This window comes from Taudactylus pleione, unplaced genomic scaffold (genome assembly GCF_031769625.1).
Source record: "Taudactylus pleione unplaced genomic scaffold, aTauple2 ptg000287l, whole genome shotgun sequence".
Lineage (NCBI taxonomy): Eukaryota > Metazoa > Chordata > Amphibia > Anura > Myobatrachidae > Taudactylus > Taudactylus pleione.
The window spans coordinates 212496-231750 of NW_028284689.1; the positions used below are offsets into that span (position 1 = coordinate 212496).

General features: G+C 47.4%; 1 protein-coding gene across 2 annotated transcripts in view; it reads left to right on the top strand.

Annotated features, from left to right (window-relative positions):
• Nucleotides 1-659: 659 nt before the first annotated feature.
• Nucleotides 660-19255, top strand: part of UBE4B (ubiquitination factor E4B) — a 91571-nt gene continuing 72975 nt past the window's right edge. The window contains exon 1 of one of the 2 annotated variants that reach the window (XM_088482415.1): nt 660-978. In XM_088482415.1, the coding sequence (XP_088338541.1) occupies nt 955-978 (24 nt within the window). In that variant the 5' untranslated portion in view covers nt 660-954. The remainder of the gene's footprint in view (nt 979-19255) is intronic. The other variant, XM_088482416.1, reaches the window with a different exon arrangement.

Below are 19255 nucleotides of genomic sequence, written 5' to 3' on the forward strand. Positions count from 1 at the left end.
ACAAAAACAAAACAAGAGGACATTTTTCTGTGAGTGCGCTCCTGAAAAGGGTGAGTGGTTTCGTAACACAGCAATGCTCCTTACACATTATGCCACACAGTAATGCCCCTTATAGCACTTTATGCCACCCAGTAATGCCCCTTATATCACATTATACCACACAGTAATACCCCTTACACATTAATGCCCCTCATATCACATTATGCCACACATACCCCCATGCCTGCTAGGTGCTCTCCAGGAGCAATGGCATCCTAGGTTTTTTTCACCTAAGTGGGCCTGTGCCCAGGGACAGTTGGTAATGTGATGAAAACTAAGTGACTTTCCTCAGAGAGGTCAGCGAGCTGTTATCCCTATTTCCCTGTGTCCTCCTCCTGCAGCTGTTGTAGGACTGGCCTGCACTATATCAATGTTCCTCATTCACAGTGCATGGCTCCTCCTAGTGTCCCTCCCTGGCCTAGCACTGCACACTGTCCTGGGCACGCTGCGGCCTACCCTCTCCAGCAGCAGCAGCCCAGGACCGGTTACCATGGACACCAGACTCTTCCTCCCCCTGTTGCCAGGAGGCCCCCCCCCCTTTCCCATCTCTGCCGTATCTGCCGCCTCATCCTGACCCCGCCCCGCTCACGCCCCCCGCGCTCGCTGATTGGCCGGCGCGCTCTCTCCGTGGCCGGGCTTCTCCTGATGTCACATGAGCCCTTTTCCAAGATGGCCGCCCGGTTGTTTTGATGAATAATCCTGTGTGAGGCGGCGGCGCTCGGTGTCTCCCCGGTCGGAGCCCTCGCTGGTCCTGTGTGGTCTGCAAGCGCCTGAGAGGGCGGGAGCTCTCCGTCTCCGTTCTCACCGGCCTCTCCTGCAGACAATGCAGCCCTGACGCCGGAGGGCCCCGTCTCTTCCTCCCCCTCCTGTCCCTCACACGGACCCCGGGCCTCTGTCACCATTAAAAGGAAAATCATGGAGGAGCTGAGCGCTGACGAGGTGAGAGAGGCGCCTGGGCCCGGGAAGGCCGCTAACTAACCTGCCTGGCTGCCTATTCACTAATCTCTGGCGTCATTGTATATCTTTGCTGTAATATATATATATTTATATATCTCCTAGCTATGCACACACACATATATATCTCCTAGCTATGCACACACACATATATATCTCCTAGCTATGCACACACACATATATATCTCCTAGCTATGCACACACACATATATATCTCCTAGCTATGCACACATACATATAAAGATAAGAGCAAGCGCCTGCTAGAGTAAATACAGTTCCATAGGCCGTAAGCCCCTTATACATATATGCGTACCCGACCCACTCCTTTAGGAAAGCTGCGTACCCGTAACTTTACATCTTCAACCAGGAGTCAGGTGTCGGAGGCGAATTTGCCTAGTGTTAAGGTGCGTAAACACTGTACGATTAAAATGCACAATATGAACTATAACGATATTGATCATATCTTGCATTTTTCGGTGCCTCCAACTTACCAATGACCTGCGATGCGCGGGCACATATGGACGATATCGACCAGGTTGCTTTAGGGACCCGTGATCGTTGGTGGGGTGGTGGTGTGCTGGGTGATCGATATTGATCATCCAGCACACCCGGGAGAGCGTTCAACGATATTGTTATCGTTGACGATCATCCCATGTGTATGCACCGTTACCCTGTTCATCAGGAGGGTTCAGCCAGGCTCCTGTATTACAGCGCTAGTGGTGAGCCTCGTAGTAGTCACAAGCCGGGCGTTGCACGTGGCGGCTTCCCAGGCACCACTGGTTGCTCACTATGTTAAGAGTATCAAATGTGGTTACAGTGCGACCGGTGTCTGCGCACGCTCCTGTCTCCCCAACTACAGTTCAAAGTTATAAAAGTGGAATTGGAGATCAGAAACTGGTGCTATTGTACCGCCATATATGTATAAGGGGCTTATGGACTATGAAATTGTATTTAAATATACTACACTAGTGCCAGGCGCTTGATCATTTATATATTTTTATACTGACCTACCGGTCAGTTATCTGATGAACAAGCAGTCCCCGTAAACAAGATATTGGATAGTGTGGAGAGATATATATATGTATATATAATTTTTTTTTTTTCTCTATATGTATGTTGGGTATGGGATGTCGGCAGTCGGGGATCCCGACAGGGCTAGCATACCGACATTTGTTCGATATGCTACCCCTTCCTTTCTCCCTACCCTAACCCTCCCTGTTTGGTGCCTAACTCTAACCCCCCCGTTCCCCGCACCCTAAACGTAACCCTCCCCCCTTAGTGCCTGATCCTAAGCCTCCCCCTAGTGCATAGACCTATCCCCCACCCACTCCGCTACTTACCTTCGCTATCCCAGCTTTTGGGATGCCAGCGTCAGGATTCCGGCGCTGGCAATATCAGCGCTGGTATCGCGTCCGTCGGGGTATTGACTGTCTTCCGTATGTAATGTGTGTGTGTGTGTGCGCATAGCTAGGTGTTTATAAATTTGTATAGCTACTGTAGGTGATTATGGGGAGAATTAAATTGTTTTGGGAACCACAATAATTAATGGGTTCCCATCAGAGCAATTAAATTGTTTTGGGCACTCATTAATTATTGTGCTTGTCGCACCTGCTAAACCTGCGTAAAGTCCTGGTGACTTTTCTCACATTTCTTCTCGGCACCCTCAGGAGGCTGTGAGCTGAAATGCTGGAGCCTCTCGCGCCCGAATAGAGCAATAATTGAATTGCTCCTTTGTACGTCCAGCAGTGACAGCCGCCGGCGCAAACACATGTGTAATATATATTTTTCTTTCATCCACTGGGGGACACTGGGAATATGGGTATAGGAGGAGCTGCAGGAGTCCTACTGTTCCCCAATCTCAGAAAAAGGGATTTAACAGGTAAAACAAAATCCCCTTATCACGTAGCTATACATATATACCACATTTCCCCTCTATACTGATATATAACACATCTATACTATACACATATATTTTTCCTCTATGTATACACCTATATACCACAATTCCCCTCTATACTGATATATAACACATCTATACTATACACATATATTTTTCCTCTATGTATACACCTATATACCACAATTCCCCTCTATACTGATATATAACACATCTATACTATACACATATATTTTTCCTCTATGTATACACCTATATACCACAATTCCCCTCTATACTGATAAATACTATTTCTCTCCCCTATACTCATATCACCTTGCTACTCACACACATTATAATTTAATTTCTTTGTCATATTACAAAAACAACATATTGACAGTGAAATACATTTGAGACTCCCACATCCCTAATACAGCTGAGTACAAACATCGCACTATAATATATTTAGATCACCTAGCTTTGCACATATACTAATATATGCTACTTATCTCCCCAATATTATATATCGCCTAGCTATACACATATATATCGCCTATTTCTACTAATATATACCACATATCCCCTCTATGCCCCTAATACATCACCTATGTACACCTGTATATCTCACCCAGCTGTACTTGCATATATGACCCAGCTATACTCGTATATATCACCAATGACCTAGTTATACTGGCATCACCACTATGGCATACTGTATATACTCAACTCACAGTATATAATGTACGTACCTGTATAATGCAACCTATATACCACATATCCCCACTATGGGTAGTGTGTATATACTCCCCTCACGGTATCCGGACTATAGACCGACAGTAAAAGGGTCGGCAGTGTCTAGATGGACAACAGATGTTAGACAAAAGGTTGACACACACATGGCACTTTTTTTTTTTTTTATGTTTTTGGTTTTTCAGGGTTAGATACTCACCCCGATGGTTAGGTTTAGGCACTAGAAAGGCCAGTTAGGGTCTGGCACCTACCCCGACATTTACGCAGCATGGGGGGTTGTTAGGGTTATAAAACGTAAAAAAAAAAATATATTTACTTTTTTTTTTTGCCCCTGTCGACCTATTGCCTGTCTAACATCTGGTGTCTGTCTAGACATTGTCGACCTTTTTGCTGTTTATCTTTTATACCAGAACCTCCCCTCACACAGAATATACTGTACATTACCTACTAATGCAGCCCATATATCCCCACTAAAGGTTTAAAGGGGGTGTGGCCTAATTAGAGGGGCGTGGCTTCATTTAACAAGCATGCTCAGCACTCAAGGGGGGAGCTGTATTATAGCGGCACTTAACATGCCGCTATATAACGCTTCCTGCTACGCCTCTTTACTGAGGCGAAGCAGGAAGCACTAACGATGAGATGTATGAACATCTCATCAGCCGAAACGGGGGAGCTATAAGTCCTCCCCTCCGGCGATCACCGCTCCAGACCACAGCGCATCAGCTTAGTGCTGATGCTCTGTGTCTCAGTCCCGGCCACCTCCACTGAGCATGCGTGGGATCTCGCAAGTATCACGAGATCCCGCGTGCAGCCCCCGCAGCAGGGACAGCCCTGTCCCTGCTGTTGGTATAGGGCACTGCTAGGCTGTCGATAGCGACAGCTGCAGCAGGTGAAATGGTCAGGCGAACTGACCGTTCATACATAGCCCAGGCTATCGGCGCTGCTAACTTGTAGCATAGCGCCCCTGTCATTTACCGCCCAGGCCCCCAATGACATATGGGGGAGAAGCGGTATCAGTGCACATAACGTGCGCTGATGCGGCTTCGGCGTTTAATACATCTCCCCCAAGGAGATGCTGGGCTGCCTCCCGAGTTCTCCCCGCACTGTGAATAGATGCTGTGCGCATGGGGTGGGGGGCAGTGTAACCCCACTGCAGAGGGGCAGCACCACAGCGGGAGGCGAGGTGCTGCTGGCCCGTCGGCTGCAGGCTGTGATCAGATGGGCGCCTCCATAAGGGCAGCGTGCATTTTAGGGTTTTAAAAATCATGCAGAGCGCAGTGCCTTGCTGAAACAGCCTACTAAGTATATAACATACATAACCTTATGCTGTATAATGTGCAGCCAATCCCCATCATTAGCTGTACATTAGTTCTAGAGTTCACATCCCATACCTTATATTATTATGGCACTTTGGAACCCTTGTTGCACCATATAAATAGGATTATGACTATTGTAAAACCTGGTACATCGGGACTGAAGTTGAGATCTCTCCTCAGAGTGTACATTCTATGTACACTGCCGTAGCTACTGGTGCAGGACTGGGCCTCCCCTTGGGGAACCCCTTCTAGTGATTAATGATGTTAGGAGACTTGGTCATCCCTGTACTGTGGCCTATCTCAGTATTTAAGAGACATGTCAAATAAGCCCTGCCACATTTATGGAACAGAATATGATATGGTTGCAGTTACATATTATGCAGCAGTCCTAATTGCCCCACAGCAGCTGGGGGGGGGGCACACGTTGCCTTCCTGTGGCCTAGGGTATCATACATGACTTTGCACAGTCATTGTGATAATGAGCTACTGTAAACGGGCATTATTAGTCTGGTTCTTGATAACCCGTGTGTAATCAGATAATTACCGATAACTGTGCAGTATGTGATTAGTCGGATAGGAATATTATAGGCTATTCCCATGATGCGGAGCTGAGGTTCCATCCACTGATCTCCACACAGCTCAACTCTTCCTGTCACACGTCCAGTCTCTGCACTCCTTGGTATGTTGGCAATAAAGTTGGGTTTATTTGGTTCCTGTAGAATGCCTTTGTGCAGCCTAGCTGGTATTTGCCTCATACCTGTAATTACTGGAGAATTGAAGGCAGTAGTAAAATACGCAAGGGCTGGGTAGATATTTCATAACCCTTTCATATGTACCACGCTGACCCAGTTTGAGGCCAATGTTTGTGTTCTGTAGCTGCATTGTCACCTGTTAGCTGATAGTGTGTCTTTAGCCAAGATAGAGGCACCCAGGGTAACTCTGCTGAAAATGTAAGAGCGCTTCTATTATGAGCCCGAGATGTTGGTGTTCTTGTGGGAAACTGGGTCTATACATGGCTATTCCAAACCAGAAAACCATTACGTTGACGTCTCTTCTTTGTGACAGTTGTGTCTGTGTTATTGATGTTTTCACTAGATGTCGGTCGTTCTCTGCAGGGCCTGTACCACGTTGTTGGGGTACAGTGGGTGTGGAAGCCGCAGGTATGGCGTTGGCAGCTTCTACTACTGTGCATACCTATCTCAGCAGCCCTTTTAAACTGCTGAGTAATGATAACCCCCACGCAAACCAGGAGTGCAGCTGTAAGCCTATTTTCCATGGTAACTCACCAATTAGGTGCATATTGGAATTTCTGGCTGGCATAGAACATGGCGCCTCTCATGCGTTTAGTAAATGCGAATGAGGCTCTTTGTGGAAAATTAGTGACACCAGTTGTGACCGGATGACCTCACTTGCCACACGATCACTTGATTAGTTTTGATCCCCACTGGATCTTGGGGTATTGGGGATTCCCTCGTGCCATCAGTAACCGCATATTACTGACTCCGCCCTCTGCGCAGTGGGCATGTAACATTGCTGCCACCACCAAACTTCTACCATCAGTGTTTGGAACTGCTTACGCACAACCATGCTCCTACCGCCGTCACCTGGAACCGCTTCTGCTGCGTATGCGTCGATGATTTGTGGCCACACCTCCTGATTGGTGTTGTCTGATACCAACTGAACCCTCACAATGGACTAGGCTCTGCACAGTAGCTGGCAGAGGTCTCGAGCGTGGAGACACTGGGCTCAATCCAGAACAGCCGGAGAACGGAATAGAGTTCTGTTGTTGCAGGATTCAGATGTAGTCGTTGTAAAGGCAAAGAGATTTATTGCTTAGGTAGTCCTAAAAAAGACTCTTCCCCTCTGCTTAAGGGGGTATCGCAGCATACAGATGTTTTACAGCAGTACAATGCTTGATGTTCAAAAATATATCGATCTATCTACAACCAGGCTCTCAGGCCTTCTTTTATGCCACTCCAATACACATTACCACAGGGGGTAAGTCCGCCCTGTGGTTTTTAACCAATCAACTTAAGTGCATGGGCTTTGCATGCTCACCTTTAACATTGTCCCCTATGTACAGTGGGGAGTGGTCACTCCCCTATGCCTGAGCCCACCTACAGGGCTCAGCGACGTCTTGGATGAAAAAAATTCTCCAAAACCTACTTCCAGGAATCGACAAAGCCTGTCTCTAGCCTGAATCCGAGCTTCAGAGGTGGGCAACCAAGGTCCCCAGGCAGGGTTTCCTGACCACAGAAGGGAAGCTCTTTGGTGCTCCCTGAAAATGATTAGCTGGCTGCATTGGCCAGCTTCCCCATGCATCTCCTCAAACCACACTCAGGCATGAGGCTGCGTGGGAGGGCAGCCTAATTCCCTGGAAGTGGCTGTGGGGGATTCAGCAACCCACTGAGGACTCTGGATCCCCTGGACGTCCAGACGTTTTGTACGCCCTAACCACGACTTTAGACAGGTTTAGCTGGTTTACTTGAAAAAATTTGAATTGCTCCGTGGGGTGAACATTAGTGCGTGCAAAAAAAATGATTGAATTGACCCCTATGACTTTGTTAGATATACGTGGTCTCTGTATTGTTATAGCAGCAGGGTGCTGCACCGTGATGTCTCTGGCAGATATATACGTGGTCTCTGTATACTGTATTAAAGAAGCAAGGGGTTGCACTTTGATGTCTCTGGCAGATATACGTGGTCTCTGTATACTGTTTTGTTATAGCAGCAGGGGGTTGCACCGTGATGTCTCTGGCAGATATACGTGGTCTCTGTATACTGTATTATAGCAGCAGGGGGTTACACTGTGATGTCTCTGGCAGATATATACGTGGTCTCTGTATACTATATTATAGCAGCAGGGGGTTGCACTGTGATGTCTCTGGCAGATATACACGTGGTCTCTGTATACTGTATTGTTATAGCAGCAGGGGGTTGCACCGTGATGTCTCTGGCAGATATATACGTGGTCTCTGTATACTGTATTATAGCAGCAGGGGGTTGCACTGTGATGTCTCTGGCAGATATACGTGGTCTCTGTATACTGTCTTATAGCAGCAGGGGGTTACACTGTGATGTCTCTGACAGATATATACGTGGTCTCTGTATACTATATTATAGCAGCAGGGGGTTGCACTGTGATGTGTCTGGCAGATATATACGTGGTCTCTGTATACTGTATTATAGCAGCAGGGGGTTGCACTGTGATGTCTCTGGCAGATATACACGTGGTCTCTGTATACTGTATTGTTATAGCAGCAGGGGGTTGCACCGTGATGTCTCTGGCAGATATATACGTGGTCTCTGTATACTGTATTGTTATAGCAGCAGGGGGTTGCACTTTGATGTCTCTGGCAGATATATATGTGGTCTCCGTATACTGTATTATAGCAGCAGGAGGTTGCACTGTGAGGTCTCTGGCAGATATATACGTGGTCTCTGTATACTGTATTATAGCAGCAGGGGGTTGCACTGTGATGTCTCTGGCACGCTGCTTATCTAGTGGAGAGTACCCAGGTTTATTATAATATTATAAAGCTGTCTATACTCAAATGTACTGCAACCTCCCCCTGCGTGGGCTCAAATTATGCCATTTGATAAACAATTACTTAGTGTGTGCCATCAGCAGAGACCAAAAATATTGTGCCCACTCTGCTTTGTCGCAGCTGCCGGAGGGGATCCCGGCCTGCGGCACATTACATACAAATCAAAGTACAATATTTTCAATCACACGGCGCCTGGCATCGGCGATGCATTTAAATTTGGCGCACTGCTTCGAATTTGTCCCTTTGAAGATGGTGCTGTGGCATGAGGGTTAACCCCTTCATTGCCACTGAGGCCATTTTAGCCACGTGTATCGGGGTCTCTGGCCACACTTTAGAAGAGATTTATATTTTTAAAGTCTCTCGCCACTCCAAGTGACTTCCATCAGTGCTCGAGATCTTGCTTCCTACTTAAAGGACGAAATTGACATTTAAATGGTTTCCTTGTCCTCATCCAGCTGCGTTCTGCGTTCCTTACCTGATCCCTCTAGTGCCTTCTCTTCATGTGACCCTACAAATGACGATGACTTGTATCTACTCTTTCTATCATTCTGTAATCTGCCTCTTTCTCATATTCATGCACTAAGTGCTCCTCTTCTGGAAAAAGCTGAATTCTGACCCGAGAGCACCCCCATGGCCCTCCAAGCTGCCTGAGACACTTACCGCCACCCGCCACCCGCCACATACACTTTCTTGACTCACAGAACCTACTGGTCCCACGTCAGTCCAGCTTCCGTTACCAACACCCCACAGAGCAAACACTCATTAACTACTTGCATCTGATGCGACCAGTCAGAAACAAAGTGTTCATTCTAGCACTCTGCTCCTGTCACAGCCCGTCAGATCCTCTTTCCTGCCCTGGTGCTTCTAGCACATTCAGCTGATGCAAAAAAAATTGCTGAGATACAGACCACAGTGTGCTAGAAGCACCAGAGCAGAGAGCGACACCCCAGGCGGGAAAGAGGAACCACACGGGCTGTGACAAGTGCAGGGTGCTAGAATGAACACTAGAAACACCCAGCAGCTGCCAATATCAGAGGGACCTCTGCACCTTTGGTTCCTTCAGCAGTGATCGGCACATACCGCGTTTCGATCAATATAGATCTCCTGATGGTTATATTGCTGTTGGAAGTGAGAGGGTACACTCCACTGTACCCTCAATGCATATACGTAAGAAAGGAAGGGAAGGTACCTCCAGCGCAGAAAATGTCCCACATTAGGGACTGGCAACGTTCTGTGTGGAATTAAACCCACGGTCCTGTTCGTTGGCAGCGATGGCTGATGCGGGGATTCTGCTTCCTGTGGCCACGTGCAGTATATAGGTGTGCCTTCTCTAGCTGATTATTGGCAGCGATGGCTGATGCGGGGACTCTACTTCCTGTGGCCACGTGCTGTATATAGGTGTGCCTTCCCTAGCTGATTATTGGCAGCGATGGGTGATGCGGGGACTCTGCTTCCTGTGGCCACGTGCTGTATATAGGTGTGTGCCTTCCCTAGCTGATTATCGGCAGCGATGGCTGATGCGGGGACTCTGCTTCCTGTGGCCACGTGCTGTATATAGGTGTGTGCCTTCCCTAGCTGATTATTGGCAGCGATGGCTGATGCGGGGACTCTGCTTCCTGTGTCCTCATGCTGTATATAGGTGTGTGCCTTCCCTAGCTGATTATTGGCAGCGATGGCTGATGCGGGGACTCTGCTTCCTGTGACCACGTGCAGTATATAGGTGTGCCTTCCCTAGCTGATTATTGGCAGCGATGGCTGATGCGGGGACTCTGCTTCCTGTGGCCACGTGCAGTATATAGGTGTGCCTTCCCTAGCTGATTATTGGCAGCGATGGTTGATTCGGGGACTCTGCTTCCTGTGGCCACGTGCAGTATATAGGTGTGCCTTCCCTAGCTGATTATTGGCAGCGATGGCTGATTCGGGGACTCTGCTTCCTGTGGCCACGTGCAGTATATAGGTGTGCCTTCCCTAGCTGATTATTGGCAGCGATGGCTGATACGGGGACTCTGCTGCCAGCCCTGTGCAGTATATAGGTGTGTGCCTTCCCTAGCTGATTATCGGCAGCGATGGCTGATGCGGGGACTCTGCTGCCAGCCCTGTGCAGTATATAGGTGTGTGCCTTCCCTAGCTGATTATCGGCAGCGATGGCTGATGCGGGGACTCTGCTTCCTGTGGCCACGTGCAGTATATAGGTGCGTGCATTCCCTAGCTGATTATCGGCAGCGATGGCTGATGCGGGGACTCTGCTTCCTGTAGCCACGTGCTGTATATAGGTGTGCCTTCCCTAGCTGATTATTGGCAGCGATGGCTGATGCGGGGACTCTGCTTCCTGTGGCCACGTGCTGTATATAGGTGTGTGCCTTCCCTAGCTGATTATTGGCAGCGATGGCTGATACGGGGACTCTGCTGCCAGCCCTGTGCAGTATATAGGTGTGTGCCTTCCCTAGCTGATTATTGGCAGCGATGGCTGATGCGGGGACTCTGCTTCCTGTGGCCACGTGCAGTATATAGGTGCGTGCATTCCCTAGCTGATTATCGGCAGCGATGGCTGATGCGGGGACTCTGCTTCCTGTAGCCACGTGCTGTATATAGGTGTGCCTTCCCTAGCTGATTATTGGCAGCGATGGCTGATGCGGGGACTCTGCTTCCTGTGTCCTCATGCTGTATATTGGTGTGTGCCTTCCCTAGCTGATTATTGGCAGCGATGACTGATGCGGGGACTCTGCTTCCTGTAGCCACATGCAGTATATAGGTGTGCCTTCCCTAGCTGATTATTGGCAGCGATGGCTGATGCGTGGACTCTGCTGCCAGCCCTGTGCAGTATGATATCTGTGTCCCAAAGCTTTAATGCTGAGCTGGCACCTCCTTGGGTACGTTTTATTGCCACTACCTCTGCAGTTATGAGCCTTGCCGCTCTGCTGATCTCAAAGGGCACCGTAAGGAATAATAAATTGCACATTAGGTCAGGTTGAGAAAATGCTTTATAATAAAACTTTTTGTGAAAAGATAATCAACATTTTCCCTTTTATACATTAAGGGGATTCAGTTGTCGTCGACGGGTGCGAATTGCAGTTGCCGCGGCGTCTTAACGCAGGCAATGGCAGCCTGTCTCGCACCTTTTCCCCGGCCGTCCGAATGCCCGATTCGCACTAAAGTGCTTGTACCCTTTGGGATAGCGAACACTTTTTGTGTGCGATCCCTCTGTCGTAAAGAGCTGCGCAGATTATGCTGGGCGAACAGATTTGTCTTGAATTGAATTACCCCCCCAAAGACTCCTATATAGAGTGACCGTTACCAAGAATTGGTGTAACCCTTTCCCCACTGCTCCGATAGTGTCTTCTCCTCGCTGGTAGAGGTTTATGTTCCTGTGATGGTTATAGCTCCAAGCACGTAACACGACGTTAGCTGTGTGTGAATCTAGAATACCCCCAGTCACATGTGTCAGTGGAGCTGGGAAACCAGTTGAATGAGATCCGGCTGGATGGGCTGTGATCCTGCTGTGTGCTCAGAGATGACAGCAGGGTCTGTCTGATGGGCCGTTCCCTTCTGACATCACTGACCAAAGTGCCCGATAATATGATCATTATTGGTTGGGTTATTGGGCATCGTGCTTGGTTTGGGGGTGACATGCTGTAATGGTGGGCCTATAGCTTGATATCCTAACAATATCACATTGTGTGTGGCTGGCTCTCCATACTGGTGGCCATCACCACAGGGATGGAAGTGACATCCGATGCACTGGGATGTCACCCTTATGTTTACAGCGCTATGCTATATGTTGGCACTATATAATTAATGCACACAAAGTCCATTGCATTAAACAGGTGGGTGAGGACTAGGTAGTGAAATGTGTTTGAGCGTACAAGGGAGACAGAGGGCTCATGGGGCTATGGGACCTAGTCTTGCTGTATTCTATCCGATGTGTAGTTCTGCAGCAGCTGGGAGACAACATTTTGAATACCCCTGGTCTACGGTGACTACCTGAGATGTCTACACAGATGTTATATGTTATAGTTGTGGCTCCATCCCACATTTACTGACGATTAGGACGTATTGAATATAAAGGAAATTTGCTAACATAAACAGTGCTCATTCTAGAGGGCATTGCGGCTGGCTGGTAAAAGGGCACTTAAAGCGCACGCGCCCACAAAGGGGGTGTGGTCACTTGAAAAGGGGCCTTTCCCTTGAAATCCACCCCCATTACATCACTGAGGGGGCGTGTCCAGCACTCATGAAGGTGCTGGGCTGCCGCCAAACTCTCCCTGCAGTGTGAACAGATGCCGTGCACATGGCGTCAATTCACCCGGCGGTGATTGTTTCGTCCGCGAGTCGGTATGGCTCCCGGTAGGCTGATTCAGCGGGGCACTGTCATAAGGGCAGGGAGCATATTAGCATTTTAAATTGGGCGTGGTGCGCCACCCCACTAAAACAGCTTTGCGGGAACACTACTATATAGTAAAATGACTTGCGTGAAGTTTCTGCGATTGTACGGTTGTAGTCGCGGTTACCAGCCGGAATTGCCAGTGATGTGCTCTCCGGCGCTGACTGAACACTTATAAAACCTTTTTAAATATTCACTAAAGATGGTTTCTGACACTGTAATTCTGTTTAATAGAAATACCCTAGAGAGTTTCTATGACACTGTTTATTTGGGGTAATACCCCTGGTCCCATGACTGTGAGTAATCTATGAGAATTCTCTGTGGCACAAAGGACAAATACCTTACTCCCATAAAGTGATCTATATAAACCAGGAATGTCATGAGATAAGTGTACAAATATTGCAATGTACGATGCTTTCGCTATCTCAGACAATACATTGCATATAAACGGTTATAAAGATAATATTGAACAATAAAATGGAAATAAGATCACAGTATCAGATGGTAAAAACAAATGATACAAAATGCAAAAAAATAAGGAATAAAATCTATCACAGCAGAGAGTCTCGCTAAAACGTGCTGCGTGTTTCATGGCGAAGGCTGCGTCCTCAGGCGGTCGCAGAGTGAATCACGGCTTGGACATTCCTGGTGTATACAGCTCGCTATATGTGAGAGAGGTCATATAGTCACAGACACAGCTCAGAGATGACTCACATTCAGGGGAACCAGGGGTATTCCCCCAAATAAAATGACGTTTCCGTAGGCTTTTATCTCTAGTGGGTTTGTTCATACACAGAATTAGTGTCCTAGATAAGACTGCTAGTGAGTTTTTATAAGTGTTTCTGCCAGGGCCGGAGAGTACCTTTCCTTATAGAGACGACCCTGCAGGTCTTGTTGGGAGACCCTTTCCGCTTAGGTGGCGTATTCAGATACACCTTTGTGGCGCCAATCCTATTTCTGTTTTGCTAAGTAATGTGCCGTGAGCCTGGGTGTCTATAAATGCAAATAACACATCTGCTTTCTCTGGCTGGAAGTCAGCGTTTTCCTTACTGCCTTGTACAGATCTGTTATTGCTGTTCCAGGCACAGGTCTGTGTATATCAGCTGGTCTGCCTTCACTCAGCGGAACCTTCCCTCTGTCTGTCTCCAGGCCTTACACTTGCTGCAGACCTAGGTTACATGTACTGAGAGGAGACACAATGTCCTTCCAGTTCTGAGCACAATACGCTGCTATTGTGTATGTGCCGAGCTCCAGGAAATGCCTAAAATGGGGACGGCTATCACTTATCAGTCCGTGCTCATTGCTGAGGCCAGCAGCGGCTAAATGGCCCATGTGAGGGTCCGAGGTGCGTGCGTGCTGCTCTCTTCCGTATATATCTAATGTCCAAAAGGATGAAGACCGTTATTTGGAATAGTCGCATGTGGTTACGCAGATAGAGCGAAGAGGAATTGGGGATGTGAACCCTTTAATCAATATTTTAAAATCACATGCAGGCAATGTAACACTTTCTCTGTAAGCCTGGTACTAGGGGAAGAGCTCTGCACTAGTGCACATAGGAGTCTAAATACGTACATTAGACATATATTATCCAGCGTTATTCTCTAATCCCTGGTACTAGGAGAAGAGTTCTGCACTAGAGGACATAGGAGTGAGCGTAAATACGTACATTAGACATGTATTATCCAGCGTTATTCTCTATTCCCTGGTACTAGGAGAAGAGTTCTGCACTAGTGCACATAGGAGTGAGTGTAAATACGTACATTAGACATGTATTATCCAGCGTTATTCTCTATTCCCTGGTACTAGGAGAAGAGTTCTGCACTAGTGCACATAGGAGTGAGTGTAAATACCTACATTAGACACGTATTATCCAGCGTTATTCTCTATTCCCTGGTACTAGGAGAAGAGTTCTGCACTAGTGGACATAGGAGTGTAAATATGTACATTAGACACGTATTATCCAGCGTTATTCTCTATTCCCTGGTACTAGGAGAAGAGCTCTGCACTAGTGGACATAGGAGTGTAAATACGTACATTAGACACGTATTATCCAGCGTTATTCTCTAATCCCTGGTACTAGGAGAAGAGTTCTGCACTAGAGGACATAGGAGTGAGTGTAAATACGTACATTAGACATGTATTATCCAGCGTTATTCTCTATTCCCTGGTACTAGGAGAAGAGTTCTGCACTAGTGCACATAGGAGTGAGTGTAAATACCTACATTAGACATGTATTATCCAGCGTTATTCTCTATTCCCTGGTACTAGGAGAAGAGTTCTGCACTAGTGGACATAGGAGTGTAAATATGTACATTAGACACGTATTATCCAGCGTTGTTCTCTATTCCCTGGTACTAGGAGAAGAGTTCTGCACTAGTGGACATAGGAGTGAGTGTAAATACGTACATTAGACATGTATTATCCAGCGTTGTTCTCTATTCCCTGGTACTAGGAGAAGAGTTCTGCACTAGAGGACATAGGAGTGAGTGTAAATAGGTACATTAGACATGTATTATCCAGCGTTATTCTCTAAGCCTGGCACTAGGAGAAGAGTTCTGCACTAGTGAACATAGGAGTGAGTGTAAATACGTACATTAGACACGTATTATCCAGCGTTGTTCTCTAATCCCTGGTACTAGGAGAAGAGTTCTGCACTAGTGGACATAGGAGTGAGTGTAAATATGTACATTAGACGTATTATCCAGCGTTGTTCTCTATTCCCTGGTACTAGGAGAAGAGCTCTGCACTAGAGGACATAGGAGTGTAAATATGTACATTAGACACGTATTATCCAGCGTTGTTCTCTATTCCCTGGTACTAGGAGAAGAGTTCTGCACTAGTGGACATAGGAGTGAGTGTAAATACGTACATTAGACATGTATTATCCAACGTTGTTCTCTATTCCCTGGTACTAGGAGAAGAGTTCTGCACTAGTGCACATAGGAGTGAGTGTAAATACGTACATTAGACATGTATTATCCAGCGTTGTTCTCTATTCCCTGGTACTAGGAGAAGAGTTCTGCACTAGTGCACATAGGAGTGAGTGTAAATACGTACATTAGACATGTATTATCCAGCGTTATTCTCTATTCCCTGGTACTAGGAGAAGAGTTCTGCACTAGTGCACATAGGAGTGAGTGTAAATACGTACATTAGACACGTATTATCCAGCGTTGTTCTCTATTCCCTGGTACTAGGAGAAGAGTTCTGCACTAGTGCACATAGGAGTGAGTGTAAATACGTACATTAGACGTATTATCCAGCGTTGTTCTCTATTCCCTGGTACTAGGAGAAGAGCTCTGCACTAGTGCACATAGGAGTGAGTGTAAATATGTACATTAGACACGTATTATCCAGCGTTATTCTCTAATCCCTGGTCGAGGTCCGATTATTGACGAGGTTAGAAGTGTATTTAGTCAGAATGCTTAAAAGGAGTAATGCATTTTATTTTACTTTTTTTTTTTTTTGGTGTCCGCACAGTGATACAGTTGTCGCTCCAATTGGGCATAAATGCTGCGGGCACCCACGTTTCTGCTTGCAGCCTCCTGAGGTGGCGAACAGAAATGCACGAAAAGTACGGCTTTTGGACACCCAAATGGAGCTTTTCGCATTTCGCTCGTTAGTTTAGACGTGTTTAGCCGCTTTGCACTGCTGAACCTGGTGCTTTTGGGCGCGATAATTAATTGGCGCCCAAAACAATTGAATTGCTCTGTAGGGTGTCGATCAATTATCGCCGTCTCAAAAAACATGCCCCCAAAGGAATTTCCAGTAACTTGTCAGGTGGGAGTGGAGCGAAGCGGCTTAGTGGATGACCATTATTCCAGCTCTTATAGTTTCGGGGATAGTGGGGAAGCAGGGGGCATCTCTTCAATGGTGTAGCTGCATGTTGGGTAAAATTAAAATTCAGCCTTCTCCGTCGCCAGGCACCTGAATTTCCATGCGTGATGCAGACCGTGGTAAGCCTTCCTCAGCTGGCACTTCTGCTCCGCTAAGATGAACCTGACCCAGTAATGCTGCCCATCCACTACTAGATGCGGGGACGAAGGCATTACGACATAGTAATTGTGCCGTCGCCCCCCCTAGGGGTGAAGTGCATACACTGAACGTTCAGTGTATGCAGATCAATCATCCCCGAACATGGCAACCTGACAGCGGTCGTCAGATTGACAGTCATGTTTGGGCGATGATAGATGTTAAAAACGACCAGCGCGCGCATCGCTGGTCGTTTTTAACATTTTGCGGCCAATTAACAAGCGATTGAGCAATAACGACAGTCGTAATCGCTAGGTTTAAACGCCTACTGGATGGGCACCTTAAGTGCGGATGCTGCGGTACATGTTTTCAATACATGTTTAAAAATCCATAGATTATACTCTACATACATCAGCAAATAGTAACGCTTCAACCATTTTTCAAGCTCTAAAGATTTTTTTTTTTTCATTTACAAATTCTGTGCGCTCTTACATATAATGACACTGACATGGGCAATAGTGTCCTAAGTAACCACGAGGATATGAATGGGTGAGTAGGCAGGGATAACAAGGTTTCTGTATGCTTTGGCCCAGTGATGCCATGACCATACTGACAATATATTGCACGTTCCTGTCGCTCTCAGGCCTGCCAGTCATGCCACTCTTCTGCCAACAGGGCACGTTCGTTCATACCTAATCTGCTTTAGGCCTGGATCCTCCTGGACGGGTCTTCACACCCCACAGAAGGCCAGCCAGCTCATTTATTTAAAAACTCCAAGTTGTCCATTTGGGCAGCAATGGAGCGTTGTTATTACGTCATTGCAAAGCACGCTGTGCCGCCAACCTTTACACTGGTAATAATGGGATTTTGGTACCTACCGGTAAATCCTTTTCTCTGATTCCACAGGGGACACTGGAGGTTGCTTACGCTGGGGTATAGAGGCGTGGATAGCTGGAGCAGGCACTTTAAATAATTTAGAAGTGTGAAGCTCCTCCCCCTCTATGCCCCATCAGCCCTCCAGTTTAGAAAATGAAGGCCGGGAGGAGATGGAGAACAAGCGGAGTAAAAAGGAGTGAAGAACACACAATAACCAAATCATACGGAACAATCCGAACAGGCAGGCTAAGAGCGCAGAGGTGGGCGTCCAGTGTCCCCTGTGGAATCAGAGAAAAGGATTTACCGGTAGGTACCAAACTCCTATTTTCTCTTTCATCCACTAGGGGACACTGGAGGTTGCTTACACTGGGGACGTCCCAAAGTTTTCCTCCATGGGCGGGAGCGCTCTGCGAAACCTGCAGAGCAAGGCGGCCAAAACGGGATGCCGAAGCAGCAACGTAACAAATTTGTAAAATTTTACAAACATGTTAACCGAAAGCCGAGAGGCCGCACGGCACAAATATGACGTAGAGGCGCCCTTACCGGCCGCCCATGACGCACCCACAGAACATGTGGAATGAGCTGAAAAGGACGAAAGAGGCCTATGGTCAGCACTAACATAAGTGTGATGAATAGGCAACCTGATCGAATGTGCCAGAGTCTGCTTAGACGCTGGCCAACCCCTCCGAAAGGCATCATAGAGGACAAAAAACGACTCCGACTTGCGGAGGGACGCTGTCCTGGCAACATAGATGCAGAGAGCCCTAACCACCTCCAAGGTGGAAGAATCACCAGAGTCCTCCACCAATGACGGTGCCGCAATAGGCTGATTGATATGGAAAACAGACACGACCTTGGGAAGGAAAACGGCTACCGCCCTGAGTTCCGCTCAAACAGCATGAAACACAAAGTAAGGTGGCTTTTATGACAAAGCACCTAGTACAGAAACCCTACGAGCCGAGGCTAGAGCCAGGAGGATGAGTCTTCTAAGACAAGTACTTAATATCAACTTCTTCCAAAGGTTCAAACATGGGCGACTGAAGAAACAGAAGCACTAAGTTTTTAAGTCCCAGGGAACAATGGAGGTACAAAAAAAAAAGAGGCTCTACACGCAAGACCCCCTAAAGGAACGTCTGCACCACAGGAATGAGGGACAATTCTGTTGAAAGAAATTGGGAAGGGCAGAAACCTGCACCCTTATGTTCTAAGGCGAAGGCCAGAATCCAGTCCCGTCTGAAGAGAAAACAAAAACCGGGACAGCGTAAAAGTCCTAGACGGAAGACCCCGACTGGAACACCTAGAGAGATAAGAAAACCATATGCTATGATAATGCGCAGCCGAAACAGGCTTCCTGGAGCGCTGCATGGTGGGAATAACCAAGTCTGGGATGCCCCTGTGTCTTAACATATCTGTTTCAAGAACCACCTCGTTAACGTTAACGCAGTTGCGCAAAGATGGAGTGGACGAAAAGACCCTGCTGAAGAAAATCCAGGCGCAGAGGAAGGGGTCATGGGTCGTCTACCAATAGGGACCGAAGGTCCTA